This window comes from Canis lupus, chromosome 2, assembly GCF_011100685.1.
Source record: "Canis lupus familiaris isolate Mischka breed German Shepherd chromosome 2, alternate assembly UU_Cfam_GSD_1.0, whole genome shotgun sequence".
Classification (NCBI taxonomy): Eukaryota; Metazoa; Chordata; class Mammalia; order Carnivora; family Canidae; genus Canis; species Canis lupus.
Window position 1 is genome coordinate 79,096,918 of NC_049223.1, and position 24,239 is coordinate 79,121,156.

General features: G+C 57.3%; 1 protein-coding gene across 1 annotated transcript in view; it reads left to right on the forward strand.

Annotated features, from left to right (window-relative positions):
- Positions 1 to 3,259: 3,259 nt before the first annotated feature.
- The window catches only part of IFFO2 (intermediate filament family orphan 2), a 48,553-nt gene continuing 27,573 nt past the window's right edge, over positions 3,260 to 24,239 (forward strand). The window contains exon 1 of the mRNA XM_038531812.1: positions 3,260 to 3,924. Within this exon, the coding sequence (XP_038387740.1) occupies positions 3,260 to 3,924 (665 nt within the window). The remainder of the gene's footprint in view (positions 3,925 to 24,239) is intronic.

Sequence of the window (24,239 nt, forward strand, 5' to 3'; positions counted from 1 at the left end):
TGTCGAGAGCCCTGCATCAAGAAGAACTCTTGGTCCTGGGCAAAGGAAGGTAGTTGGTCACCCCATTAGAAGGATATAAGGTTAGCCTTCCCTCTCATCTTACCCACAAAGAGCAAGATACATGGCGACTCACTTTTGCTCCCATGTGGCCACAGCACTATCTTCTAGCCATTTTTTTGTACATGTCATATTTCTACAACTCAGTTGGAAATTCCTTTTAGCCTGGGTACTACTTCCCCCATTTCCTTTAGATCTTCTGGTCTGCTCAGCTACCTCCTCTAGGCCAGGTATCCGTTCTTGCCCAACAACCTCCCCCTGCCACCTTGGCTCCAGAAGGTCTTATCGGTTGTGTGTTCATTAGCTCTACCGGGACTCCTTAAACTCTTGCCTTCTGTTAGCACCAGGTCTGTGCTGAAGGAAATGCTCAGTGAATGATCATGGAGTGTCTGAATCTCTCCAATGCCCAGGACAGGGCTGGGTGTCCCCTGACACCCCAACTCCAGGGCAATGCTGCTGGGTGGGACTTATCCTTCCTGGAACAGGCTGCAGAGACCCACTTCCAAAATGTGGCTTCTTAACCCTTTCTGTCCCCCAGGCTCCTTGAGCATCTGGTGAAGCCTTTGGACCTCTTTTCAGAATAATTTTTAAAAATAGCATTAGGATTACAATGAAAACATTTTTTACTAAAATACAGTTATCAATATATTTAAAAAATGTGATGTAGTAACATACTTGCTTCTTTACTAAATAATAGTAAATAATAAGATTTAGTAGTGAGTGTAATAGGATCTTAATTTCAGAGTTGTGGTAGCTTAAATGGTATTTTGAGATATTCACAGTAACTGTAGTATTGATATAAAAATATCTTTGATTTCTATTAGGACAGAATCACAGGAACTTCTACTGCCTGCCTGTACTCGTGATCAAAGGAGATGCTAAGTACCATTTAGAGATTAGTGACAATAAAGATAGGACTTTTGTCCATCCCAGTGTCATAAATTCTATCCTGGAATTTCTTGGTGGTGAGGGAGGGGGTGGTCAGGACCTCCAGCTTTATGGCAAAGGGGTTTTGATGCTTTAGGTTAAATAAACAAAATCACCAGGAGCTGAGAGAACAAAGAGCAAAGGACAGTGACCACACCAGGTTGGGCAAAGCAGAGAAAGGTTTTAAGACAGGTGAGTGTCGGTGCCGAGTGTTGTAAAGGTGAGCCCATTTTGGCAGGGAGCAAGGAGCTGTGGTTGAGGGAAGGAAACACGGGGAGGGTTTGCTCTTGTGACCAAATCAAAAGCAGCAGATTAACACAACAGGCATGACCTCCTCCCAGAGCAAGCCCAAGTCTCCTTTGTGTCTCTTTTGTCTCTGAGAACACCAAACCATTGTCCCTATAAGACAGGGTACCTGCCCTCAAGCTTACACAGGAGACCAAACACAAAAGTTAATAAGACAAAATTAAATTGCGATTCAAAAAATGCAGCTGGAAGAATGTGGAACACGCCACGTGTCTGATTAGGTGTACACAGTGCAAGCCACAGGCGTCAAGGTGTGGGTCATCTGCCCTCGGAGGTCTCCAGGAAGGATCAAATGGGAAAATGCACAAGAGGCCGGCGGTGTGGGATTGCGGGTTAGAGAATGTGCTTTGGGATTGCTTGTCGCTCCTCCGGTCTCAGTGACCTTCTCTGTAAAATGGGGATGATAACTAAGTATGGCCCCTGACACAGGGGAAGCGCTCAGTAACGGGAGCTATTATTATTATCAATAAGAGAAGAATGATGGCTGTTTGCAATTTGGTTCAAGGGACTCCAGGAGGCTAGAGAACCTGGGTCTTTAGTGTGGTGGATGTGAAAGGATGGAATGAACGAACGCATGAAGGATTGAATTCTCGGGTTGGCTCCGCCCTCCAGACTGGTTCCTTCCCCCCCGCGGCCCCCTAAGCGGTTGGAGGGAATACCCCCCAGCTGTGGGGGCCCCAGCGATGGGCGTGTGAGTGTGCAGCGGCGGGGCTGGTCATCCAGGGCCGGGAGCGGCTGTGGCCGGGCTGAGATTTAGGGTGTCACATTCCGGGACGGTCTCCGCTCAGCCCTCCCCGGCGCGGCACCTCGGTGGGCCCGGGGACCCGCCGACCTCGGGACCCCTAGGCGGGGCAAGCGGTGCACCGGCCCGCCCGGGTCCACCACGTGGGGGACGTGCGGGCGGAAGCGCTGCCCTATCCGGGGAAGGTCGATCCGGGCCGCCCCAGGCTGGAGTGGGGGTGGGGGGCGGACGCACCCTCGGGCGCTCGGGCCCCCCAGCCCTTCCAGGACACGCCGTGGGACTTTGGGGCCGAGGGTGTCGCGATGGGGAAGGGAGGGATGCGGAGCCTCCCGCTTAGAGGGCGTGGGGGAAGGGGCGCCCTAGCGGGGAAACGTGCGCGGCTCGGGCTGCCGGTCCCTTTAAGGGGCCGGGCTGGCTCTGCGGCGGAGCCGGCTCACCGCGGGGCTGGCGCAGCTCTGCGGTCCGGGTCCCCAGGCAGAGCCTCGGAGCCAGGCGGGGGGCGGGGCCCGGCGCGGGAGGGGGCGTGGTCCGGCCGGGAGCTGGGCGGAGCCAGCGCTGCAGGCAGCCCGTCAACGCCGCCCGGGGCGCGCGGGGGGCGGAGCCACGGGCGCGGGGGCGGGGCCCGGCGCGGGAGGGGGCGTGGTCCGGCCGGGAGCTGGGCGGAGCCAGCGCTGCAGGCAGCCCGTCAACGCCGCTCGGGGCGCGCGGGGGGCGGAGCCACGGGCGCGGGGGCGGGGCCCGGCGCTGCGGGCCGCGGGGGCGGGGCCTCGGGCTCGCGGAGCGCCGCAGAGGGAGGCGGGATGGGCGGGGCGAGGGCGGGGGCGGGGCCGGGGTCTGCAGTGGGCGGGGCCCGCCGCAGGGGCAGAGCCGCCGGGAGTCCTCTGCGCGCGGCTGCCGCGGCGCATCCACAGCGCCCCTGACAGCCCCGGCGCCGGGACCCGCGCCCCGCGCCCCGCGCCCGCGCCCGCGCCCGCGCCCCGCGCCGCCCCGCGCAGCCTTCCGGCCTCCCGCGCGGCCCGACTCCCGTCCCTCGCCTCGGCGCCCACACCCGGGGGCGGCCCGGCCCGCTGTCGCTGCGGGGGCCGCGTCTGGCGCGCATCTGGAACCGCCCGGCCGGCAGCCCTGGAGCCCGCGCCCGCCCTGGCCCGGCCGCGCCGGGAGCCCTGCCCCGAGCTGGAGCCGCACCTGGAGCCGCGGGCCCGGGGCCCTGAGCCGCGCAGCCGGCGCATGGTCAACTCGCTGCTGTTCGGGGAGATGGCCTTGGCCTTCGGCTGCCCGCCGGGCGGCGGCGGCGGGGGCTGCCCCGGCGGCGGCGGCGGCGGCGGCGGGGCCGGGCCGGGGCCGTCCCCGGTGACGGCGGCGCTGCGGGACGACCTGGGCTCCAACATCCACCTCCTCAAGGGGCTCAACGTGCGCTTCCGCTGCTTCCTGGCCAAGGTGCACGAGCTGGAGCGGCGCAACCGGCTGCTGGAGAAGCAGCTGGAGCAGCAGCAGAGCGAGCGCGAGCGGCGGCTGCGCTACAAGACCTTCTCCCGCGAGCAGGCCGTGCAGACCGGGCCCGAGCTGCTGCGGCCGGCGGCGCCCGGCGCGGGACTCGGCAGCGGCGGCGGAGCGGCGGCGGGCGCCAACGCCAACGCCGTGGCCCTGGGCGGCCTGCCCCCCGGCGGCGGCTCGCACCCGCAGCACTACGGCCGCCTGCCCGGGACCATCTGGAGCTACACGCAGGTGCGGCGCACGGGCGGCGGCGGCGTGGAGACCGTGCAGGGCCCCGGCGTGTCGTGGGTGCACCCCGACGGCGTGGGCGTGCAGATCGACACCATCACGCCCGAGATACGCGCGCTCTACAACGTGCTGGCCAAGGTGAAGCGCGAGCGCGACGAGTACAAGCGGAGGTGAGTGGGGACCCGCCCCTCCCCCTCCCCTCGCCTCCCCTCCCCCTCCCCCTGCAGCTCGCGGGGCGGGGAGGGGGCGTCCGGGTCCACGGAGGCCGCGGAGTCAGTCCGTGCGGCGGGAGGGGCCGGGGCGGCCAGCTGGTCCTAGCAGGTGGGCTGGAAGCCGTGTTTGCAGCGCGCCCTGCGCACGCTCGGACAACTCACTTACTGGCTCCAAGGATGGGGCTGGGTGCCGACTACCGTAGGGGACACTTCGGCGCTGTCATTGGTCCGGGCCGGTTGTTTTCTGGGTGACATAATAAGCGAGCGCTGGTGTTTTATGTGATCTCATTTAGCGCTCACGCCAACGCAGCGTGTAAGGCCTTCTTATCCCCATTTTGTAGATGAGGAGACTGAGGCACGGGCGATGCCGCCGGGCTTGCCTAAGGGGGCTTGGCCGATAGTGGCAAAACCGGGATTTGAGCTAGTGAACTGAACCACTTTTGGCTAGTTCATCTTCCTCTCTAGGTATTTTCCCAAGGATGTAGGAGGCAGGCTCCCCTCCCTCCATGGGTGAAAAGAAAAAAAAAAAAAAACTTAACCAAACCAACCCCCCAGGCTTTAAAAAAAATATATATATATTTTTTGGTCCCTTGAATTAAATGAGATCATGTGTTTGAAAATAGGTAGCTCTGTCCCTACCAGCTAGGGCTGGAGTCTACCATCTTGCTCCAGCTCTGCAAGGGTCCAGTTGGCAGGGTTGGATAACCAGACCTCCACCAGACTGGCCGCAAGCTTTTAAAAGCGCCTCTCTTCACCCCTCTTCTCCCCACCCCCTACTGTCATGAGCACCAACAGCCACAGCCCTAGAGGCTCACAGGAGGTGAGAACGTTGGTCTGGACACTGGATGTTGATTGGACCCAGACCACCATCTCTGGCTGGTGTGCGAGGCTGACTGCCTGCAGGACCGGCCTGCACATTCCTGCCTAGTCCCGATCCCCCAGATTCCCCAGCCGGGAAACCGACTTTGCTTCCTGCCTGCAGCCTGGCTGACGGGACTGATGGCTCAGCTTTCCAAGAAGAGGAGAGGGGTCTGTCTGTAGTCTCTCAGGCCCTGGTGGGGGCAGGGCCCTCTGCTGTCCCAGGCACGGGCGACTCTGCATTGGGAGCCTCCGCGGCTTCCGACTCTAGGGCTTGGAGGGTGTTGTGAGAAGCCTCCTTCTTTCCACTCCTTGAGTCCTGGTGCTCACATGAGCAAAGAAGTCCGGTCAGGGAACGTGAGGCGTGGATCTCCTTCATCACCTGCCGGGGAGATGGTCGAACCATTTGGAAGCCTGTTTGCTCACTGGGGAGAGATAGGAGTAAGAACATCTACCCCCCAGCTGCAGAAGGGGAGAGTAGGTTGGTGATGCTTTTGGGAAGGTATAGAGTAATCAGCTGATGTTATTAAAGGTGATAGGCATTGGCAGGCCAGCATGGACCAGAGGCCCGAGATGAGAGATGAGACGAGAGTCTGTCTCATGCAGGGTGGGCCTGGCTCTCTGGGGGGAGGTCTTACACCCCACTGGGGACCAGCCACTCTCTTGGGCCCATCTTCTCTTGAGGACTTGAGAATGGCCTGGTTCCCTGCCTTGGCGGTGGGGAGGCTACCTCTGTCTCTGTGGGCAGCTTCTCTGGGGTGGGGTAGGGGAACAGGCACTTGCTCTCGATGGTGAAACACAGAGGGATGGGCCCTTCTGTCTCGCAGTGTTGATCGTGTCGTCATGCCTCAGGCTTGTGCTGTGTTTGTTTTATTGTGTGTGCTTTTTGGACCTGGCTACTAAGGAGATGGAAAAACTGTGCCCAATCTCAGAGAGAGATAGGTTGACGTTGAGCAATGCTCTGTTCAAGTTGCACGCAGGGCGTGGGGTGTGATGTCAGCTTCTGGCGCTGGCCTGGAATGAGACGGGCACTGCTGGGGCAGGTGGAGTGTGGGTGCCTCTCCTCCCGCCCGCGGGGCTGCATGAAGCACCTTCCCTTCCTCCATATTTTGGTGAACTGGGGAGGTGCATCTTTTCTGAAGTTGATTCTGGGCTCAAGTTGAATTTTTCCAAAGCAAGTGACTCCCTTCTTTGGGACTCCGTTTCCCTATCTGTAAAGTGAGGGGTGAGTGGGCTAGCACTGTGCTCTTTGAAGCCCCAGGCTTCCTTGGAGAGGGTCTTGGAGTTCCTCAAATATTACGTAAGACTTAATATTTTAAATTATATTACAGTGTTAATGCGGTTATAAAAATGTGCTCACTTTTAAGTTCTTAATGTCAACTCATTGTTAATTGTTCACTTGTTAGTAGTTGGCCTCAAGTTAAAGCCACCCTCCTGTCTTCACTATTTGTCTGAAGAGTACTCTGAGATTGCAGAGCAAACCGCTAAAAACCCTTCCCATTTGTAGCTACTTATCTGTGTGAGTCAGGATTTTCCTGAAACTCTGCAGCCAAAACTGGAGATAGAATTAAATGGAATGTGGTACTGTCATCCATGGTCCCTGTTCTAAATGTTAATGAATCAAAAATAGCCTCATCAACTTTACTGATAGAATTCAGAATAAGTAACTGTTCTATTATGCGAATTTACAGTATAAATGTATACCAGTAACATTCTGTTTTTACTTGTTTCTGTATTTGGGTTTCTCATGAGAATTTCCTTTGGGAGGAAGGCAGGCATCTCAACAATTTAAGGGAAAAAATTTAAAAACCACTGGGCTAGATGATCTCAAAAGGTCTTCCCAGCCTTGAAAAAATACAATCTTGAGTTTGAGCTCCCAAGCCCACTTCTGGTCTCCTGTCCATAAGAGATGTCAGAGTCTGGAGGGATGGGACCACGGTGTTTGCTCGGGCTGTTGGCCACTGAAGGCTTTAGATCCTTTCCGGCTGTCTAGCACAGAGCCCCAAGCAGTGACCAGTGGAAGGGGTCTGTGCCAGGGAAGGAGAGCTTTGAGGGTTTCCTCCGGTTTACCTGGAGGAACTCACAGCCTTGGACACCCCCACTTGCTTCCCCAGAATGCAACCTGGTGCGCGGAGCTCTGAGTTCTCCAAGCTGGAGGCATTTCGGTTCTACCTCTGGGATTTGTGGCCTTATCCACGTACCTACCATCATCTGTATTACTACTTATGTAAAACTATTCTTCAGCAGCGTTTTTGAGGTGTAATTTGCATATCATCAAGTCCTCTTATTTTAAGCGCACAGTTCAGTGATTTTTTTTTTTTTTAAGTAAATCCACAGAGTTGTGCAACCATCACCACAATCCAGTTTTAGAAAAATTGCATCACCCCCAAAAAGAGCCTTCATGCCAGTTTGCAGTTAATCCCGATTCCCACCCCGGCCCAGGCAACCCTGATGTGCTTTGGGTTTCTATAGATTTGTGTTTTCTGGACACTTCATATAAATGCAGCTGTAGCGTATGTAGTCTTTTGTGTCTGCCTTCTTTCACTTAGATAATATTTTGGAGCTTCACCCATGTTGTAGCCTGTTTCCTTTAGATTGCCTACATTCCTTTAGATTGGTGACTATTCCACTGTGTGGACAGACCACATTTTGTTACCAGTTCACCTATGTAGTCAGTAGAATTAATTAATTAATTAATTTATTGTCAGTGGAATTTAAATGTGAAGAGTCACTCGTGTCCCCCCTCACATCCTCTCAAGTGCCATCAATGGCATAGGAACCATGCCTTGGAAACACCAACCCAAGGCAGAGCCCCTGGCCTGGGGCGCCTGGACCCTGGCTTTGGTTTCCCCTTGGTCCAACCAGCTCTGAGCTCTTGCCTGTGAGGGAAATGTGGTTACCCAAACTGTACTGTCGACAAGGTTGTCAAGCGTTGATTTGGAAACCAAAACAAACATCTCTGCCCTGTCACCATCCAGCACCACCAAAATGTCCTGTTCTGAGTTTGCAAGCTGGGGGCTTTTCGCTGGAGATACCCGCTGAGTCTATCTGAGCTTGAAACAAGTGGGGATTTCTCTGCATCGCATCCGAGACACTCAGACTCCTGGTCTGGCTCTGCTACTAGGTGCTGTGTGACCTCAGGCCGGTTGCTGCCCTCTCTGAGCCTTAGGTCCTCCACCGTTGCAGGAGGGGATTCCTTTTGGTGAGCCCTCCCAACTTGCCCTATACTTTTGTTCTGTGACTCAAGGGGGTCCAGGTCGAGGCTGTTCATCCTGCCTTGCGGACTGGCAGCCCTCCCCCTCTCCTGCCCCAGGCCCGGTGTGGTTTGGAACCGTCTGTCTGGGTTTCCCTCCCTCCCCCTTCAGGTTGCCAAGTGCTGTGCCCCTGACTTGAGTTGGCATGAAGGGCTTGGTTTGTTTTTCCCTGGTGGTTGGGTGATCAGAGCTTTGCTTGAGAGCCAGGAGGGAACATAGTGATCATTTAGCCTGATGGTTCCCACAGGGGCCTTTTGGAGCCTTGGGATCCAGAGCTGCGTGCCTTGGGGCAATTCTGGGGACAGGGCATGGGGGTGCCGAGCCCCTAGGATCTGGCCCCCATCAACCACAGCAACTCTATTTCCATGACTGTCAGATTGGTCTTCTGAGGAAGGTTCAGTTGGAAAACAGGGTGCTACAGTTTAGAAAACAAAGAAGAGAGGGAGAGAGAGAGAAATCGGTGATTCAGCTGAGTTACTTTCATTTTTGAGGTGGGGAAACTGAGGCCCAGAGGGAGCCGACTGACCCACAAAGCTGAGTTGCCAAGACCTTGCCTGCCATCGAAACCTTTCCCCACCACTCTGAGGTGATGCCCACATCCTCCGCCCTCGGCTGGGTTTTGGGAGAGTTTGCGCCTCCTTTTCGTGTGTCTGCCTTGAAGCATTTTTTAAAAAGCTACTTTCAGGGATGGGAGGGACTTTTGTCACAGCTATTTCTGAGCAGGAGCCGGAAGGGGCTGGGCTGGCGGCCTGAATGAAGGGCTCCAGAAAGGGCTGGTGGGTGAGCCAGCTGGAGTGTCCCCTGCCTTTCCCCATCACACCCTGGGAGGCCCCTGAGCAGGTGTGTGCCGGCCCCCGAGTGCCCCAAGGCTGGAAGAACTGCTCCGGAAAGCAGGCCGCAAGGCTTTTCGTTCCCTGCCTCTTGTGTTATTTCTGAAGCGGTCACCGGCACGGATTCTTCATTTCTCGTTTCCCTGGGAGGCAGCCTGGGATGCTGGGGAAAGGGTTCAAATCCCGGCTCTGCCGCTCTCTCGGGGAGACTGCGGGCAACTGCTTAACCCCTCCGAGCTGCCGGAGCCACCGCTTTCTGTAAAAGAGGGGGGATAACGTGGCTCCCCTAGCAATCGGGGAGGGCCGAATGAGCTCCTGTGATCAGGATCCGGGTGGGGTCCCCTCTCTGGCTCCCCCCCTCCCCACACACAATGTCTGTTCCCTCCGTTTCATAGGGCTTTCCTGGCACGGCGCTGGGCCGCCCAGCACATCCATTTCGGGACACATCGCAGCTCTGTGTGTCCCGTGGAAGGCGCCAGCGGTGGTGTCGGGGGCGGAGGGAAAAAGGGCGACTTCTTTGTCCAGCATCTAAGGAGGGTGTTCTTCCTACTTTTAGCGGTTGATTTGTGCCTCCGGAAATCTCTGACCACCGCCCGCCCCTTTCTTCCAGCCTCCGTTGAAAGAAACACACAAACCCCCTCCGGCGGCTCCTCGGCGGTGCTGGCATTCTCTTTGGGGACATATTTGGGAGGGATTTTCAGAGCCTCAAGCCAGAGGCTGGGAACGAGGTCCCAGAAAAGAAAGGGAAGCAGGAAGCCGGGAGACAGCTGACGCTGAAGATTCCTTCCCTGCGGAATGTGAGGCGGGGCTTTCGCCTTGGCCACCGGATGCAAGGCCCCTGCCCCCCCCTTGCACACACACGCACGCGCGCGCGCACACATGTGCACACGCACCCCCCGGGCTCCCACGCTCTCAGCCTCTCCAGGCCCGTGGCCCGCTCCCCCCGCACGTGTCGGTGTTTGAAGGACACAGAAGGGTAGACCGAGGATCTGAACTTGCTCTTTGCCGCAAGGAGATGCGTTGACTTCTAGGGGGATCGATCGCAACTGTGCCGTGCATCAGGGATACCGCAGGCTGTGGACTTTGCGTCGGGAGTCCGGGCTTTTGATCACACCGGGGAGGCCAAGCTGGGCTGGTGTTGTGTTGGTTTCCCCGGTTGTGGGTGGCTGATGGCCTGGGACAGGGTGGAGGTGCTGTTGTCCCCTCTGCTCGGGATCAGGACTTCGTCCACCAGGTGTGCCGGAGCCATCGCTACCTCTCGGGTCACGGCAGCCTGCACCGTGAATCTCAGTTGTCTGGGGTGTCTGCACCCCCCCAGTGACTGTAAGCCCGTAGGGGCCGGCTCCCGGTCTGCAGAGCCCAGCCTGAGCCTGGCCAGAGTCCATGCTGAGCAAGCGTTTTGCAGGGAGGGAGGGCGCTGTGCCTGGCTGCTGGTGCTGGTAGGCCCCCAGTGCGGCTGGGGGATGTAAGGCACAGAGGACACAGATGGTCGACACAGGCTGCACATCTAGTGCAGGGAAGGGTGTGAGTTTGGAGGCCCGAGACCCACCCTCCAGGCCCCACATAGCAGTTCTGAAAAACTTGAATAACACCATCACTTGGTGTCAGATGCTGGGCTCCTGGAGCAGGAGTTAAAACCTGAGATTGGGTTACTCACTTTGTCTCTCTGGGTCTCAGTTTCCTCATCCGTGTCCCAAAGTTGTAGGCAGGGTAGATGGGCCCGGGCAGCCACGGCACTTTATAAACGGGGAAGTTCTAAAAGAGTTCCATGGCAAGATTTCACAGGGCAGAAGCGCAGGTCCCCTAAGGGGGGAGTGGTACGGGCTTCGGGAAATGGGCAGAAATCAAGAACCAGGCTGGAAGCTGGAGGGAGGGTGGTCCCTGCCTTTGTCAGCAGCGTCTGGGTGTCACGTAGCCTCTGGGCATTGCTGGTTGTGTGGTGCTTAGAGGATTCTGGGCCAGATGCGGAGCTGGGGAGGTTTTCTGAGGCTGCTCCCCGCCCGCCAGAGCAGTGTCCTCCCACCTCCAGTGGGCACGGGGCGTTCGGCTTCCTGGGCAGGATGTGGTTACTTGCCCTAGTTCCTGGTACAAGAGAGGGTAGTTGTCACCCAACAGTAAATCTGGCGAATGCCTCTGGTTCACCTGAGGGACTGTGGCCGGGCTGAGCCCCTGGCTGGTGACACGGGGCAGCTCGAGCCCTGTGGAGTCCCAGCTTGCCTGTGGTGTGATCTGAGCTTCTGCTTGCCCACCTGGAAATGGGGGTGGTGGGAAGATGGGCCTGCCCAGTGCCCTGTGAATCCTGTTCACCCTGTAACTTCATCGGAGTGGTCTGGAATCAGGACACCATTTAGTCTTGTGTACCTCTGTTTGTCACTCTCTAAAATGGGGATAAATTTTCTTAGGAGTTCTGCTTCCCAGGGTTGCTATAAAAATCATTTGAGGTAATGGAATGTGAAAGCATGTTGAAAAAGGCTTAACAATAAATGACTTCATAGCCACCATTGACTGAGCAACTACTATGTGCTGGGCTCTGTGATGACTTCTTTAAGTAAGTGAGAGTTAATTATCAGATATCCCCAAGAGGTGGGAATTAATTATGCCCATTTTACAGATGAGAGGTTCTTTTTTTTCTTTTCTTTTTTTTTTTTTTTTTTTTAAAGATTATTTATTTATTTGAGAAAGAGCAGGACAAGCAGACTCCATGCTCAGTGCAGAGCCCGACACGGGGCTCGGTCTCAGGATGCTGAGATCACAACCTGTGCCGAAACCAAGAATTGGATGCTTAACTAACCGAGCCACCCAGGCGCCCCGAGGTGAGAGGTTCTGAGGGGTGGAAGAAGTCTGCCCCAGATCTTGTGGCAAGTCCAGTCTGGGTCTCTAGACCCTGAGCTCAGTGTTCTTCCTGGGGGGAGACAAGCTGGCCAGGCCTCACGCCACCTGAGGGCTGCTGATGGCTGGTCCGGGGTGAGGACGCAGGCTGAGGCATGGGGTCCCCCCAGCGCCTGTCACAATATTGCCACGACGGGTGTAGAACAGGAGGCGGCTGCCACACTGGGAAGACTTCCTGCTATCGCTTGACAGTAATTATTTCTTGAGAAACCAGTGAGTCACTGGCAGTGGCAGGCAAATGAGCCTCCCGGGCCACTATAGAGGGCGGTTCAGCCCCCCTGCTCTTTGGAGGTGACCGTGGTGGGGGACCGGACTCGAGGTAGCAGAGAGTTCCTGGCCAGCCACAGAGGTTGGCACACGGAGCCTGGTGGGCCTGGCAGGGGGGAGGGACGGAGGGGGACATCGAGCACGGATGATCACCTGTCTGGCACTTTGCACATGATCTGATCGCATGCAGCCCTGTGCCAACTCTGCAGATGGAAACCCAGGCTCAGCGCAGAGAAGTAACTTGCTCCAAGTCACACAGCCAAGCCGGGGCGACACGTGCGTCTCAGATTCTAAGTTAATGCTCCTTTGTGCGCCGCACCCCCGGCACTCCCAGGGCAGCAGCCAAGGATTCTCGTGAGCTTATAACAAGCAGGAAAGAGCAAAGGGCATTCTGGTGACCGGAGGGAAACTGGCCTTGGCCTTGGAGTTGGGTCTTCTGAGCTTGTGCTTTTGGTTGGTTCTGTGAACCTTGCCCGGGTACAGGGAACCTGTTACAGTCATTCTGTGCCTCCTCTCGGGGAAGATGAGCCTGCTGGGTGTGGATGTCTGAGAAGCTGAGGTTCTGTTCTGACAGTGGCTGAGCACGCTCCGTGTGCCAGGTCCCGTCCTGGGCACTGGGGGTGGAGCACACAAAGCCCCCCACCCCCACCCCCCCGCCCTCAGGAGCTCAGAGCCTGGGGACACAGGCAACTGTGACTGTGCCATGTGACAAGTACCTTTTCAGGTAGTACCTGTGCACCATAAGGACACAACAAATACTAATTAATTAATTAAACAGCTATTTATATAGCATTTACTCTTTGTCAAGCTGCATTTAAAGCCTCTTAGGGACGTTTGATTCATGTAACCTCCTAGTAACCCTGTGTTAGGTACTGTCGTCAGCCCGTGTTAGAGAATGAAACTGAGCCACAGAGGCTTTGACAGAACTCGGCCCGGACACGGCTAGCAGGTGGGAAGTGAAGATTTTAACCAGGAAGTCAGGCTCTGGATTCAGCCTTTTATGCTGTACCCGGGAAGGGACATGCCCACTGCAAGGAGCTTCCGTGCTCTGAGCCTCAGTTTTCTTTCTTTCCCTTTTTTTTTAAAAAAGATTTTATTTATTTATTTATTCATGAGACACACACAGAGAGAGGCAGAGACACAGGCAGAGGGAGGAGCAGGCTCCTCGCAGGGAGCCCGATGTGGCACCCAATCCCGGGACTGGGATCACGCCCCGAGCCAAAGGCAGACGCTCAACCGCTGAGCCACCCAGGCGTCCCTGAGCCTCAGTTTTCACTTCTGTGAAATGGCCAGAGTTCCTCTGACCTCACCGAGCTGTTTGCAAGATTAAATGCAGCGATGTCTATGGAAGCACTTTATAAACTATCGAGTGTTTTGCCCTTGGGGTCAAAATGATGAAGAAGCCTGGGTCCTGCCTACGCACACTGCTGTTTCCTCCCCAGCTTCCCTGGCAGCCTGGTGAGGTTCCTCAAAGCCCCGGGAGGTGTCCCGTCGTCGCCTTGCCTTTGCGTCCTAGCCGCCCCTGGATCCCGGGACAAGCCGTGATGGGATGTTGGACAGAACCCCGCAGAACCCGACGGCTTGCAGCAGAGCGTTTGTGTGCGAGCTGGAAGCTGGGAAAGGAAGAGGCTGAAGAGGGTTTCTGCTGCTTCTCAGCTGCGTGAACTTGAGAGCGTCTTTTGCGGCTCTGCGACATGGGGACAGTCCTCTGCGTGGGGGGCAGGGAGAGTGCATGGGGCAGCGGTGCTCAGACACTGGCAGCTGCCATCGTGTTACTAAGCGAGGCTGGGGGTTCTGGGGAGAAGAGCAGGGCTGAGGGTCCCCGCTTGGGCAGGACCCCCCCGCCCCCCCCCAGGCTGCGCTGGCTGGGGGCTGCCTCGGGGCTCTCCCTGAGATGCTGGCTCAGTGCGCTCCGGCCTGCGTGCTCTGACTTCGGGATGTGCCGGTTCATACAGCCCCCCGCTCATCTGCTGCTCGAGGGGGACGCCCCCGCAGTGGAGACACTGCCTTCCGCCCTCTTAACTGGCCATTTTTATTACTTGGGTTATTTAAGACGGTACTTGGCTCGCTGCCGCCGGTCGCCGTCTTGGGGGAGGGGAAGAGCTGCTGGTCTAAGTGGACCTTGTGAAATTCCCCGGCAGACAGGCTCCTCTCAGGGCAGGGTCGGTGCATCTTCCCAGGGCCCGTCCGTGCCTCCTTTCTGCGCCCGGCCTGCTGTGGTCATGGGCAGAAGGCCATGCTGGGGGCGGGGGATGGGGGGATGGGGGGTGGGGAGGCACTGACCGGAATAGCTTTGGGGGAAGCTTGTTGCAAAGTCAGACCGCAGGACCAGAGGGCCTTGGAGCTCTGGGTGGGACCCTGCAGTGCTCACAACCCAAGGGTTCCGAAAGGTGCTTGAGCCAGCTTGGGGCCAGTCAAGGAAGGCTTCCTGGAGGAGATGTCACCTGGGTTGTGTTCGGGAGATCTAGTAAGAGTGCAAGAGAAGGGAAGGGTGCTCCAGGTAGAGAGAGCAGCTTGTGCAAAGGCCTGGAGGCGAGGTTGCCGTGCCAGTGAGCAGTCCAGAGCCCGCTGCTTGGGCAGGACCTTGCCTGCCTGTCATTCCTCTTCCCCTTCTCGTCCTCCCTCCCTCCTGCCTTCTTGGCTCTCTTTGTTCTGCTTTGCTGCCTCTCATCCCCGCTCCTCTCCCTCTTCCCCTTGTCTCTTGTTTTGGTCTTCACTTGCTGTGCTGGTTCTTACCTCCCCATCCTCTGTGTGAGGCGGGTCCTGTTCCCGTGCCTCTCCCCACGCGATGCCAGGCCTCTGTGGGGGGCTCTTTGTCTGCTGCCGGGGCTTTGTGAGCCTGTGTGTGCACACACGTGTGTCTCGGAGCCTCGGTCTACACCCTGTGGACTCGGAGCCTTGGGGTCAGAACCCTGCCTTTGGCCACCCCAGGCCCTTTGTACTACCCCTCGTATATCACAGAGGGGGGCAGGAGAGGCTCCTGCAGCGAGCGATGGCTGTTGGGTCTTGTAGGTCAGTGTTGTCGCAGGAGACCTCAGCCCCCCACTCCCGGTGCCCATCAAAGAGGAGCCTGGGATCAGACGCGGGTAGGAGCATGGGGGCCAGGAGGCTCAGCTGCTCCCCTTACCTCCCAGGTCTGCTGCCCTGCCCATCCCTCTGCTCCCTCACACCTGTGACTCCATCTCACCCAGGCGGTGTGAGGCCTCTCAGGTCGCTCAGTCCATCCGCCTGCTTCCAGGCAGCCTCCTGCCCCCATCACTGCACATGACTAGACGTGCCTTTGTCTTTTGAAAAAGCACCTTCTGAGAGCTCATCCCTCAGTGTTTTATATAGTTTTCTCTCCACCCCCACTCACATCCCCATGACCATGTTCAGATGAGAACGCTGAGGCTCAGAGAAGGAGAGCTGCTCCTTTGAGGTCACACAGCAGAGTTGGGTTTGAAACCCTGGAAGTCATTTAAGAAGGGGGTTTTGAAAACTCCTGGAGGCTGGGGCTCTTGGGGTGAAGAAGTCTCAGAGCCAGAGACCGAGCCCGCCCCTGAGCCAGCATCTGGGTCCTGGTGCTGCTGCTGAGCCTCTGTCAGCCTAGGAAGGGACATCGACATCGGAGGACGCAGTGGGCTTGTCTCCTTAGAACAAAAGGAGGGCACCTTGGCTTGTCTCCTTAGAACACAAGGCACTGCCCTGGCCTCAGCCCGGCGGTCTCGGGCCATTCACTGACCGACTACCCATCTTGTGTAGATGGGATGATGAGACCCCCAGCGCTGTCGATAAGCCTCGCCCAAGAAGGGCTCTTCCCATCCTCTTTTCTCTGGGCTGGGCCCTGGAGTGGGGAGGTCAGAGAACTTTGCCTTACGCACTGGGGTTGTGTGAACCGGAAAGCCGGGTCCCCCAACCCCACGGAGATCCCTGGGCCGGAGATGTGGCGGACAAATAGTTCTTTTGCGTGCGTACAGTTTTATATGGAGACCCCTAATATCCTGTTGCGATTGGTTTTCTATTTGTCTTTAGAGAAAACACTGACCGTTCAAACGGCCAGACTTATCCAAGTTGGGGAAACTGAGGCCCCAGCTCAGCAGGCTACAGGCAGAGCCGGGATTCACCTGATGGCAAGTTCAGGGGATCCCCCCGCCCCCGACTCGTAGGCTGTTCCTTTCTGTGCCTTGCGGCATGATAGATCCACAGGCTTCCGCTCAGGTGGGGGCTCTGAGTCTGACTTGAGACCATCCTGAGCCGCAGGTCTCTCATCTGTAGAGTGGGGATGACATCCTGAGCTCATCCTGAGCTTCAGTAATGGAGCTCCAGTGAAATAGTGCCTGCCGGGTGCAGAGTGATGCGCTGACCCCCAGCTGATACTGCTCTGTCCCTTCTGGCCTGGTCTTCCCAGGCCCCAGACCCCATAAGTAAGGACTGCCTACTTCCTCCCCGCTTCTGGCTACAGACCGGCCTTTTGTGTTCAGGGCACTTCCTCTCCCCAGCAAAGCCTCCCGCCTGACCAGCAAGGAGGAGGTCACATCCCCTCTCCTCCCCAGCAGATTGTCAGCGCAGGGTCACTGGTGGGGCAGGACCTAGCCGTCCAAGGCTGTCCTGCACAATGTGTTGCCTGGAGCCTGCGGCTTCCAGTGGCCTTGTCGGATAGGGGAGAGTGTCTCAGTTTCTGTCGCCCAGACTGGACGGGGGGGCGGGGGGAGCTCTAGGTCCCAGACTTCTTGTATGTGACCTCCAGCCTCAGGAGGTCACATCCCTGGCCTGAGGTCTCACCATGAGGCAAGGGCAGAGCTGGGATTTGAACCTGAGTCCGGCAGATTCTTCTGGACTGTTTCCCGCCACACTCACAGGCTCAGTCTTCCAGTCTGGGCAATGGGCTGCGCGTTCTTAGCCCTGGCCCCTGGGGTGAGATGGAGGAGCTAGAAGATAGAGATTTAAATCCCCCTTGGCCTCTCGGCAGCCGGGGTGGGGGGCAGATAGATGTGTCACGGGAGGATGGCTTCTGGGTTCTGGTCCAGCCCACAGATTGCCTCTGTGAGGCCTTGTGGGTAAAGTGCGAGCTCCCAGACCTTGGCAGCGAGGTGACGTCGAAGGCCGTGTTAGCATTGTTTTTCCAGGGTTGACGTCAGGGCAGCTGGTTTAGAGTTTCGTCTCTTGGACAAAGGCTGCTTTGTAGCTTCTGCCTGTGTGAGCCCAGGCACATCACCCCCCAAGGTGGGAAAGGAGACAGAGGGGATTGCGGGGCCCGGGCAGAGAAGCCCTGGCAGGCGCGGCCCACCCTTGGCTCCTCCAAGAAGGAAGCCAGGATCCCATGATCCCAGAGCGCTCATCGCACAGTTTCCCTAGAGCATCTCTGGTGCCCAGTGAGGTTCGCAACTTCATGGACGTGTCCTCTTGAAATCCCAGCGCTCTGGGAGGGGGACTGTGGTCATGCCCGTTGTACAGATGAGGACACGGAGTCTCCGTGTGGGGAGTGACTTGCTGCTTGTAATAGCTAGAAAGGGGCAGAGCTGGGATGGGAACTCGGGTCTCTCTGGCTTTAAGGATCACCGTCGGGGGACGCCTGGGTGGTTTGGCAGTTGAGCGTCTCCGCCTTTGGCTCGGGTCATGGTCCCGGGGTCCTGGGATGGAGTCCTGCCTCGGGCTCCTCACGGGGAGCCTGCTTCTCCCCCTGCCTGTGTCTCTGCCTCTCTCTGTCTCTGTGTCTCATGAATAAATAAATAAAATATAAAAATAAATAAATAAAAGATCACGGCCGGGTTCCGCCGCTGTTGGGCCTCATTTCAAACCCAGCTTTGGAAGTGCACTTCAGAAAGCCAAGGTGCCCTGGAGGATGGCTGGAGCAGATGAGTCTCATGGCTTTGGGGGTCCAGAGCTCCTGTCCTCAGGATTCAGGGCTGAGCCACCCTGATTCATGCCACTGTTCCTGGAGCATGTGTTGCATGTTCAAGTAGGCACGGGCAGGTGTGTGCACATGTATGTAGAAAATAGAGAAGGGGACTGGATGCTGAGGCTCTGTGGTTGTGGGAAAGCGAGCCGAGGAGGTCCTGTGGGCAAGTGTAAGGCATCATCCTGGGGGATGCCTAGGACCTTCTGCTCTTCCTTTTTAGGAATTACCCTACTTAATTATGCAGCCATCTCCCCATCCCTCCATCCCTCCATCCATCCATCCATCCATCCATCCATCCATCTGTTTGCAGGGCCCCTGGACTCAGGCCTTGTGCTTGGGCCCCGGCGGTGATGCTGCATGCACCAGAAAGGCAGGCTCTTGTTCCTAGCCAGCTTGCCGAATGACTAGTGGTAAATCAGAGCTGCAAGAGGCTTGGCAGATGTTTAGTTTCTCCCCCGACGCACACTTGAGAGAGGGGCAGAGACTTGCCCAAGGTTGCACAGCAGCTTGGTGGCCGAGCTAGTTCTCACAGCCAGGTCTGTGCCCCCCTGCAACGCCCAGCCCCTCTCTTCCCTCTGAGGCCCCCACTCCTGGGTGGGCAGCCCTCTCTCTCGCCCAGCCCTGTCTCCTCGCCTGTTTTGATGTGTTCTTGGGCTTTTCTGGAGACCCCCTGCAGCCTCTGTCCTGAAAGACACCCGAAGACGCCTGCTGGATCCCTGTGTAGGTAGGTCCCGGGCTGGAGCTGAGCTTGGCTGTGCTTTGCCCAGTGAGGACACCTCGTCTGGAACACCAGGTTGGCAGGGCACCCGAGTGCAGAGATTCTGAGGCCCTGCTTTACTTCTCCTTGTGGACACCAGCTTGCTACCCCCAGGGGTCTCCAGAGGTCACCCATTCCCCCCTTGCCTTGAGGTTTGGAACCTTTGCAGATCCTACTTAGAGATCTTACTGCCTAGGGAGGACATTCCAGAACCTTCCCCTGGAAGTGCCTCGTAGCTCTTTCCTGGTCTCTGGCCATAATCCCATATGCTGCATTCCATGGGTAGGGGAATGGGTGGGCATCAACCACCTGGAGAAGAGGGCACCACGCCCTGCCTCCCCCACCCCCCCCGGGGCTATACGTTTACCCTCTTCCCTCCTAAGGTCCCTCTTGACTCATGCAAGCTTGTTAGGGCATGCTCTTTGTGTAGGAAGGATCTGGCTGGTCCCTTTGGGATCCCACCAGTTCCTGGGAGGGTGGCACATGCCCCCTCCCGGAGTCCTGGAACTCTCGGAGCTGGAAGGGATCACCCTGGCTCCACCTTTCCTCATGTGGAAACTGAGGCCCAGAGAGGTTGAGCAACATGTCTAAGGCCATTCAGCCAGCCTGGTGGGGTGGGGTCTCCTCTTTCACAGGGCAGTGCTGATTCTGGGGTTTAGGCCAGGGAGTGGGTTTTCTAGCCTGATAAAGGTGGCTGGTGGCCTTCTAGCCTGGCAGTCCCTGCCCCACATGTGTCCTGGGAGCCAGGCAGCTGTTTCCACTCGGTTCCACAGGGCTCCCCGGCCAGGAATCAGTGCCCTCCCCTGCTTGCCCTTTGGGTTGGCACATTCCTGGCGGTCCGGGACTGCCCTCAGGGCCCGGCAGCAGCACCTCCTCCACTCCCACCTGTCCCAGGGCTCCCTCTCACCCCACTGCCTCCCTGACTCCCTTTTGGCCTCAGGGAGGCCACTCACGTCCCAGGTTGGAGGGCAGGGAGCCTGAGTGCACAACGGTGACTGAGTTGCCGAGGGGACTCGGACGCCTGTGGCCGGGACAAGAAGGGGTTAAGCAGTCTGCCTGCTGGGGCTGGACACCCAGCTGGTGTCCTGGCCCCTCAGGCCGACCAGGCCATCTGGCTTGACAGACGCCACACCGTGTTCCATCTGTCCCAAGGCAAAGTCACCAGGAGGAGGCCCGCCTGCTGCCTTTGTGGGCTTGCACGGATGGGCGTGGACTCGGCTGTCTGTCCCCTAGGAAAGGGCCCACTCCCGGCAGGCTGCCCTGGGGGTGGCTGGCCTACGGGTTTCCCAGAGGCAAGAGGAGGGAGAGCCGGGATGGTCAGAGCTGCCTTGTACAGATGGTCCAGAGAGGTGCTGGGATGGGCCCGGGGTCACACAGTGAGTTAGTGCGGGTGAGCGGCAGGACTTGCACCCAGGCCCCCTCGCTGCTCTACCCCATGGTCTCAGCTCCTGAGCTGATTCACCCAGTAAGTACCAGTTGAGGGCCTACTATCTGCCCGGGTACTTAGAGAGTCTGGATCCCAGACAGCACCCCCATCCCGGGATGGGGGAGGGAGCCCAGAGGATGAACCATCTGCAGGGAAGAATGGGATGTCTCAGCCGAGCCTCGGACCCTGGACCTGGAGCCACCCCCAGCAGCTGGAAGTGGGGCCCACTCACTAAGATGCTGCTTGGTGTTCCCAATCTTGTATGATTCCCACAACCTGGGAGGTGGGAACTGCTGCTACCTCCCACTTCAGGGATGAGAAAACCAAGACTCAGAGGTAAAGACTCTTCTACTAGGTCACCAGCTTGGAAGTGGCTGAGTCTCTCTGTCTGATGTCGAAGTGTTTTGAGATAAGGGGCAGGGAAGCCGTGTGAAGGGCCTCATCCCTTCCCCCACACTGCTCCTTCTTGTCCCTCCGTCTTGGGCTGTCTCCGTTCCAGCTTCTTGCTCAGTCTGGGCCTGGGGTTGTGTGGCTGGGTGGGTGGGGGGGGAGCAAATCTCAGGGAGAAGAGAGGCCCTCATTGGGTCTGAGCTGAGAAGAGAAGCCGTGCAGGTTCCTTGGCAGGGTGGGGGTGGTGACCCTTTGCCTCCTCCTTGGCTGGGCACCCGGCAGCATCTGAGCAGTGCTTGGGGGACCCCCTTTGGGGGATCACTGGTCTCTAAAGGGCTCCCTGCCCACTGGAGGGCTCTGGAGGCTGAGCCAGGCCTGTGGGAACCTCGCTTCAGGGGCTGCACAGTCAGGGCCAAGCTGGGCCCAGCCTGGCAGGTCAGTGTGGGAGCCCCAGCACCTTGCCCTTGGGGCTTGGGGGTGATGCAAATCAGGGTCCATTCTGACCCCTGGGAGACTGCGGTACATACCTGCTGACCTCCTCCCTCCTGTTCTGAGGCCAGCTGGCATGGAGAAGGGAGCCCAGGCTGTGAGATGGTAGAGACTGTGTTCTAATCCAGTATTTGCCATGCCATCAGGACAGCAGGGGCAGGTGAGTGTGAGCTTGGGCGCCGGAGTAGACCCCCTGCGTTCGTGTCCTGGCTCTACCACTTTTGAACTCTGTGACTTTGCACAAGTCACTTCCCCTCCCTGGGCCTCAGTTTCCTCATCTGTAAAATGGGCAGAATAATAAGCACCCACCTCCTAAGCCTGTTGGGAGGCCTGACCATCGCAAGCTACCACTTTATGATGTGAGCTGTTTTAATTATGTGACCTTGGACAAGTCACCTCTCTGTGAGGCTCAGTTTCCCCTATCAGCAGAAATGAGAGGCTCCAGTAAGGTCTCTGCCGGAGGCTCTCCTGTCATAGCAGGTCCTCTAGGTGTCGGGTCCATTTCAACCCACTCTGTCCGTGGGAAGGATGCCCCAGCCCTGGGATGGGTGAGAGGGACACTGTGTGCGTGTGTATGTGGGGGTGTCCCAGTGCCCTCCTCACTGGCTGGGCCCTCATGATGATGGGAGGCTGGTATTAAGCAATGAGTCTGTCCCCTTGAGCTGTGTTTAGTCACTAATCCCTTTCTTGGTGCAGACGATGGCACACTAATCACCTGTCCAGCCAGGCTTGGAGCTGCCCCGGCCAGTTGTGACAATTAGGATGCTGTACGCACGGACAGTGTCTTCCCAGCCATCCGCAGTTGCACAAGCCCCACATGTAACAGGCTTCCTGGGCCCGTGTCGTTCTTCCCTCCTTCCTCCCTGGCAATTGTTCCGTGTGTTCCTCCCCTTACTCTGGCATGGCAGGAAGCATCCAGGCTCTGGGTTCCAGTCCCTGCTCTGCTGCAGCGTGGCTGTGTGTGACCTTGGGCATGGCCTTTCATCGCTCTGAGCTTTAGACTTCCCATTGACAAATGCTTCAGAGCATCCCCTTCTGACATCTTGGGATCCCACGTTCTGAGATTTTTGTTTTCCACACATGGAATCTACTGTGCTTGCCTATCTTTGTATAACCCGGGTGGGGGTCATTCTCCCCCATTTCATGGATCAGGTGACCAAAGCTTGGGGAGAGCACTTGCTCAAGGCTGCAAAGCCTTGGTTTTGTTTTGTTTTGTTTTGTTTTGTTTTGTTTTATTTTATTTTATTTTATTGTATTTTATTTTATTTTATTATTTTATTTCATTTCATTTCATTTCATTTCATTTTACTTTTATTTTATTTTATTTTATTTTATTTTATTTTATTTTATTTTATTTTATTTTATTTTATTTTATTTTATTTATTTTTTAAAAGATTTGCTTATTTATTCATGAGAGACACAGGCAGAGGGAAAAGCAGGTTCCCTGCAGGGAATCTGCTGCAGGACTCGATTCCAGGACTCTGGGATCATGACCTGAGCTGAAGGCAGATGCTCAACCACTGAGCCACCCAGGTGTCCCCAGAGCCTTGGTTTAAATCCAGGGTGGGGTGTGTGCCAACTCCTGTCCGGCGGGCTCTCCTTGGCTTCCTCCCCTTCTTTGTGCAGGCTGTAGATGTTAAGGGTAACCTGGACTCGGAGGCTGCATGCCCAGGGCTGCTGGGGTGCACAAGCGCTCCCAGGGAGTGATGTGGCTTCCATGGGAGATTACACGGAGCTGCAGACCCACAGTGCCTTGCGCTTACCTGCGGGGGGGCACAGTTGCTCGGAATAAACAACGGGAGACCCAAAGTGCACATTAGATTTCCAAAATAGCCTGGGGAGTTGCTGTTTTTCCTCAAAGCTGTAAACAGAGCTCTGGGTGGGGCCTCCCCGGCCTCCTGGGCACAGACCCTCTCGAGCCTCCTGCTTTTCGGCCTGGGTGCCCAGAACCCCCGCTGGCTTCTGGACTCGAGCAGCAGCAGGGGCTCCAGTGCTGCTAAGGGTGCCCGATGCTGGGGAGGGTGGTGGGGTGGAGCAGCATCTCTGGGGGCTTGGCCCGGCCTGAGCAGGAGGGCAAAGTCCTGTGGGTAGAGCGCTGTGAGTTCACCTTGCTGTCATCTGTCCCACAGAGGGTAGGCTCAGGTGACCAGGTGAAAGAAGAGGATAGTAGCAGAGCTGGCAGGTCGGGGGAACTGAGGCTGATGGGGAGAGGCAGGCAGGAGGTCATGCCTGAGGCCACACAGTAAATCAGTGCTGTACTGACTCCAGATGGGGTGTCCCAAGAAAGGCCCTGGAGGTGACACAGTCAGTATACCCTTTATCCAGGAAACGTTTTGGTGCCTACTGTGTCCCAGGCTCTGTGCTGGGCTCCAGAGTTGGAGTTGGGAACAAGAGATGGGCCTGATCTTTTGAGAGTTAAGGAGAGGGAGACCCAAAAGTGAACGGATAACCTGAGTAGCAAGTGGCTGGGGCTTTTGGAGCACAGAAGTAGGGCACTTGACCTTGACCAAGGAGTCAGCAAAGTCTTCCTGGAGGAGGGAGCATATAAGCTCGGTACTGAGGTTGGTATAAGATGAGGAGGAGAGGGAGAGAGAGGTGACAAAGGGGGCAGCTAGAACAGAGCCCTCCAGGCAGGGTGTACAGCACGTGCACAGGCATCGGAGGTGTGAGGCGGCTTGGCACACCTGGGGCAGAACGTGCCACGGGGGACGCTGTTTTATCTTGCCCCATGCTAGCACAAGGCTCATCACACACTGGGTGGAAAACCTCCACCCTTTCGGAAGAGAGGAATCGGGCCCATTTCTCCGATGGACCTGAGCTCCCCACACTTTGCTCCCTGGGGAGGGCAGAGTGCTACCCTAATGATGGTGAGGAAGGGCCGTATTTATGGCGGGGTCTTCCCCTATCAGCCTTTTGATTACTAGGGAAACTGAGGCCCCAAGCCGTGTCGCTGCAGGAACTGGGGCGGGGACCCAGGGGCCCTGCTCTTCCTCGGCTCCCTGAGCACCTGTCCCAGCTCCAGCAGCAGCTGAGCACACACAGCACCCTAGAGGGGCACACAAGCCGTTTCTCAGTCTGCCCCCTTGGCCCCAGGGCTCACTCCACCGAGATAACTGGGCAAGATGCACAGACAGGTGTGTGCCAGGATGATGTCCGCAGCGTTGTGTCTGTGTCCCAGACTGCTGGGACTTGGGAATGACAGTGCAGGACCCGGTCGATCAGTGGGGCCACAGCC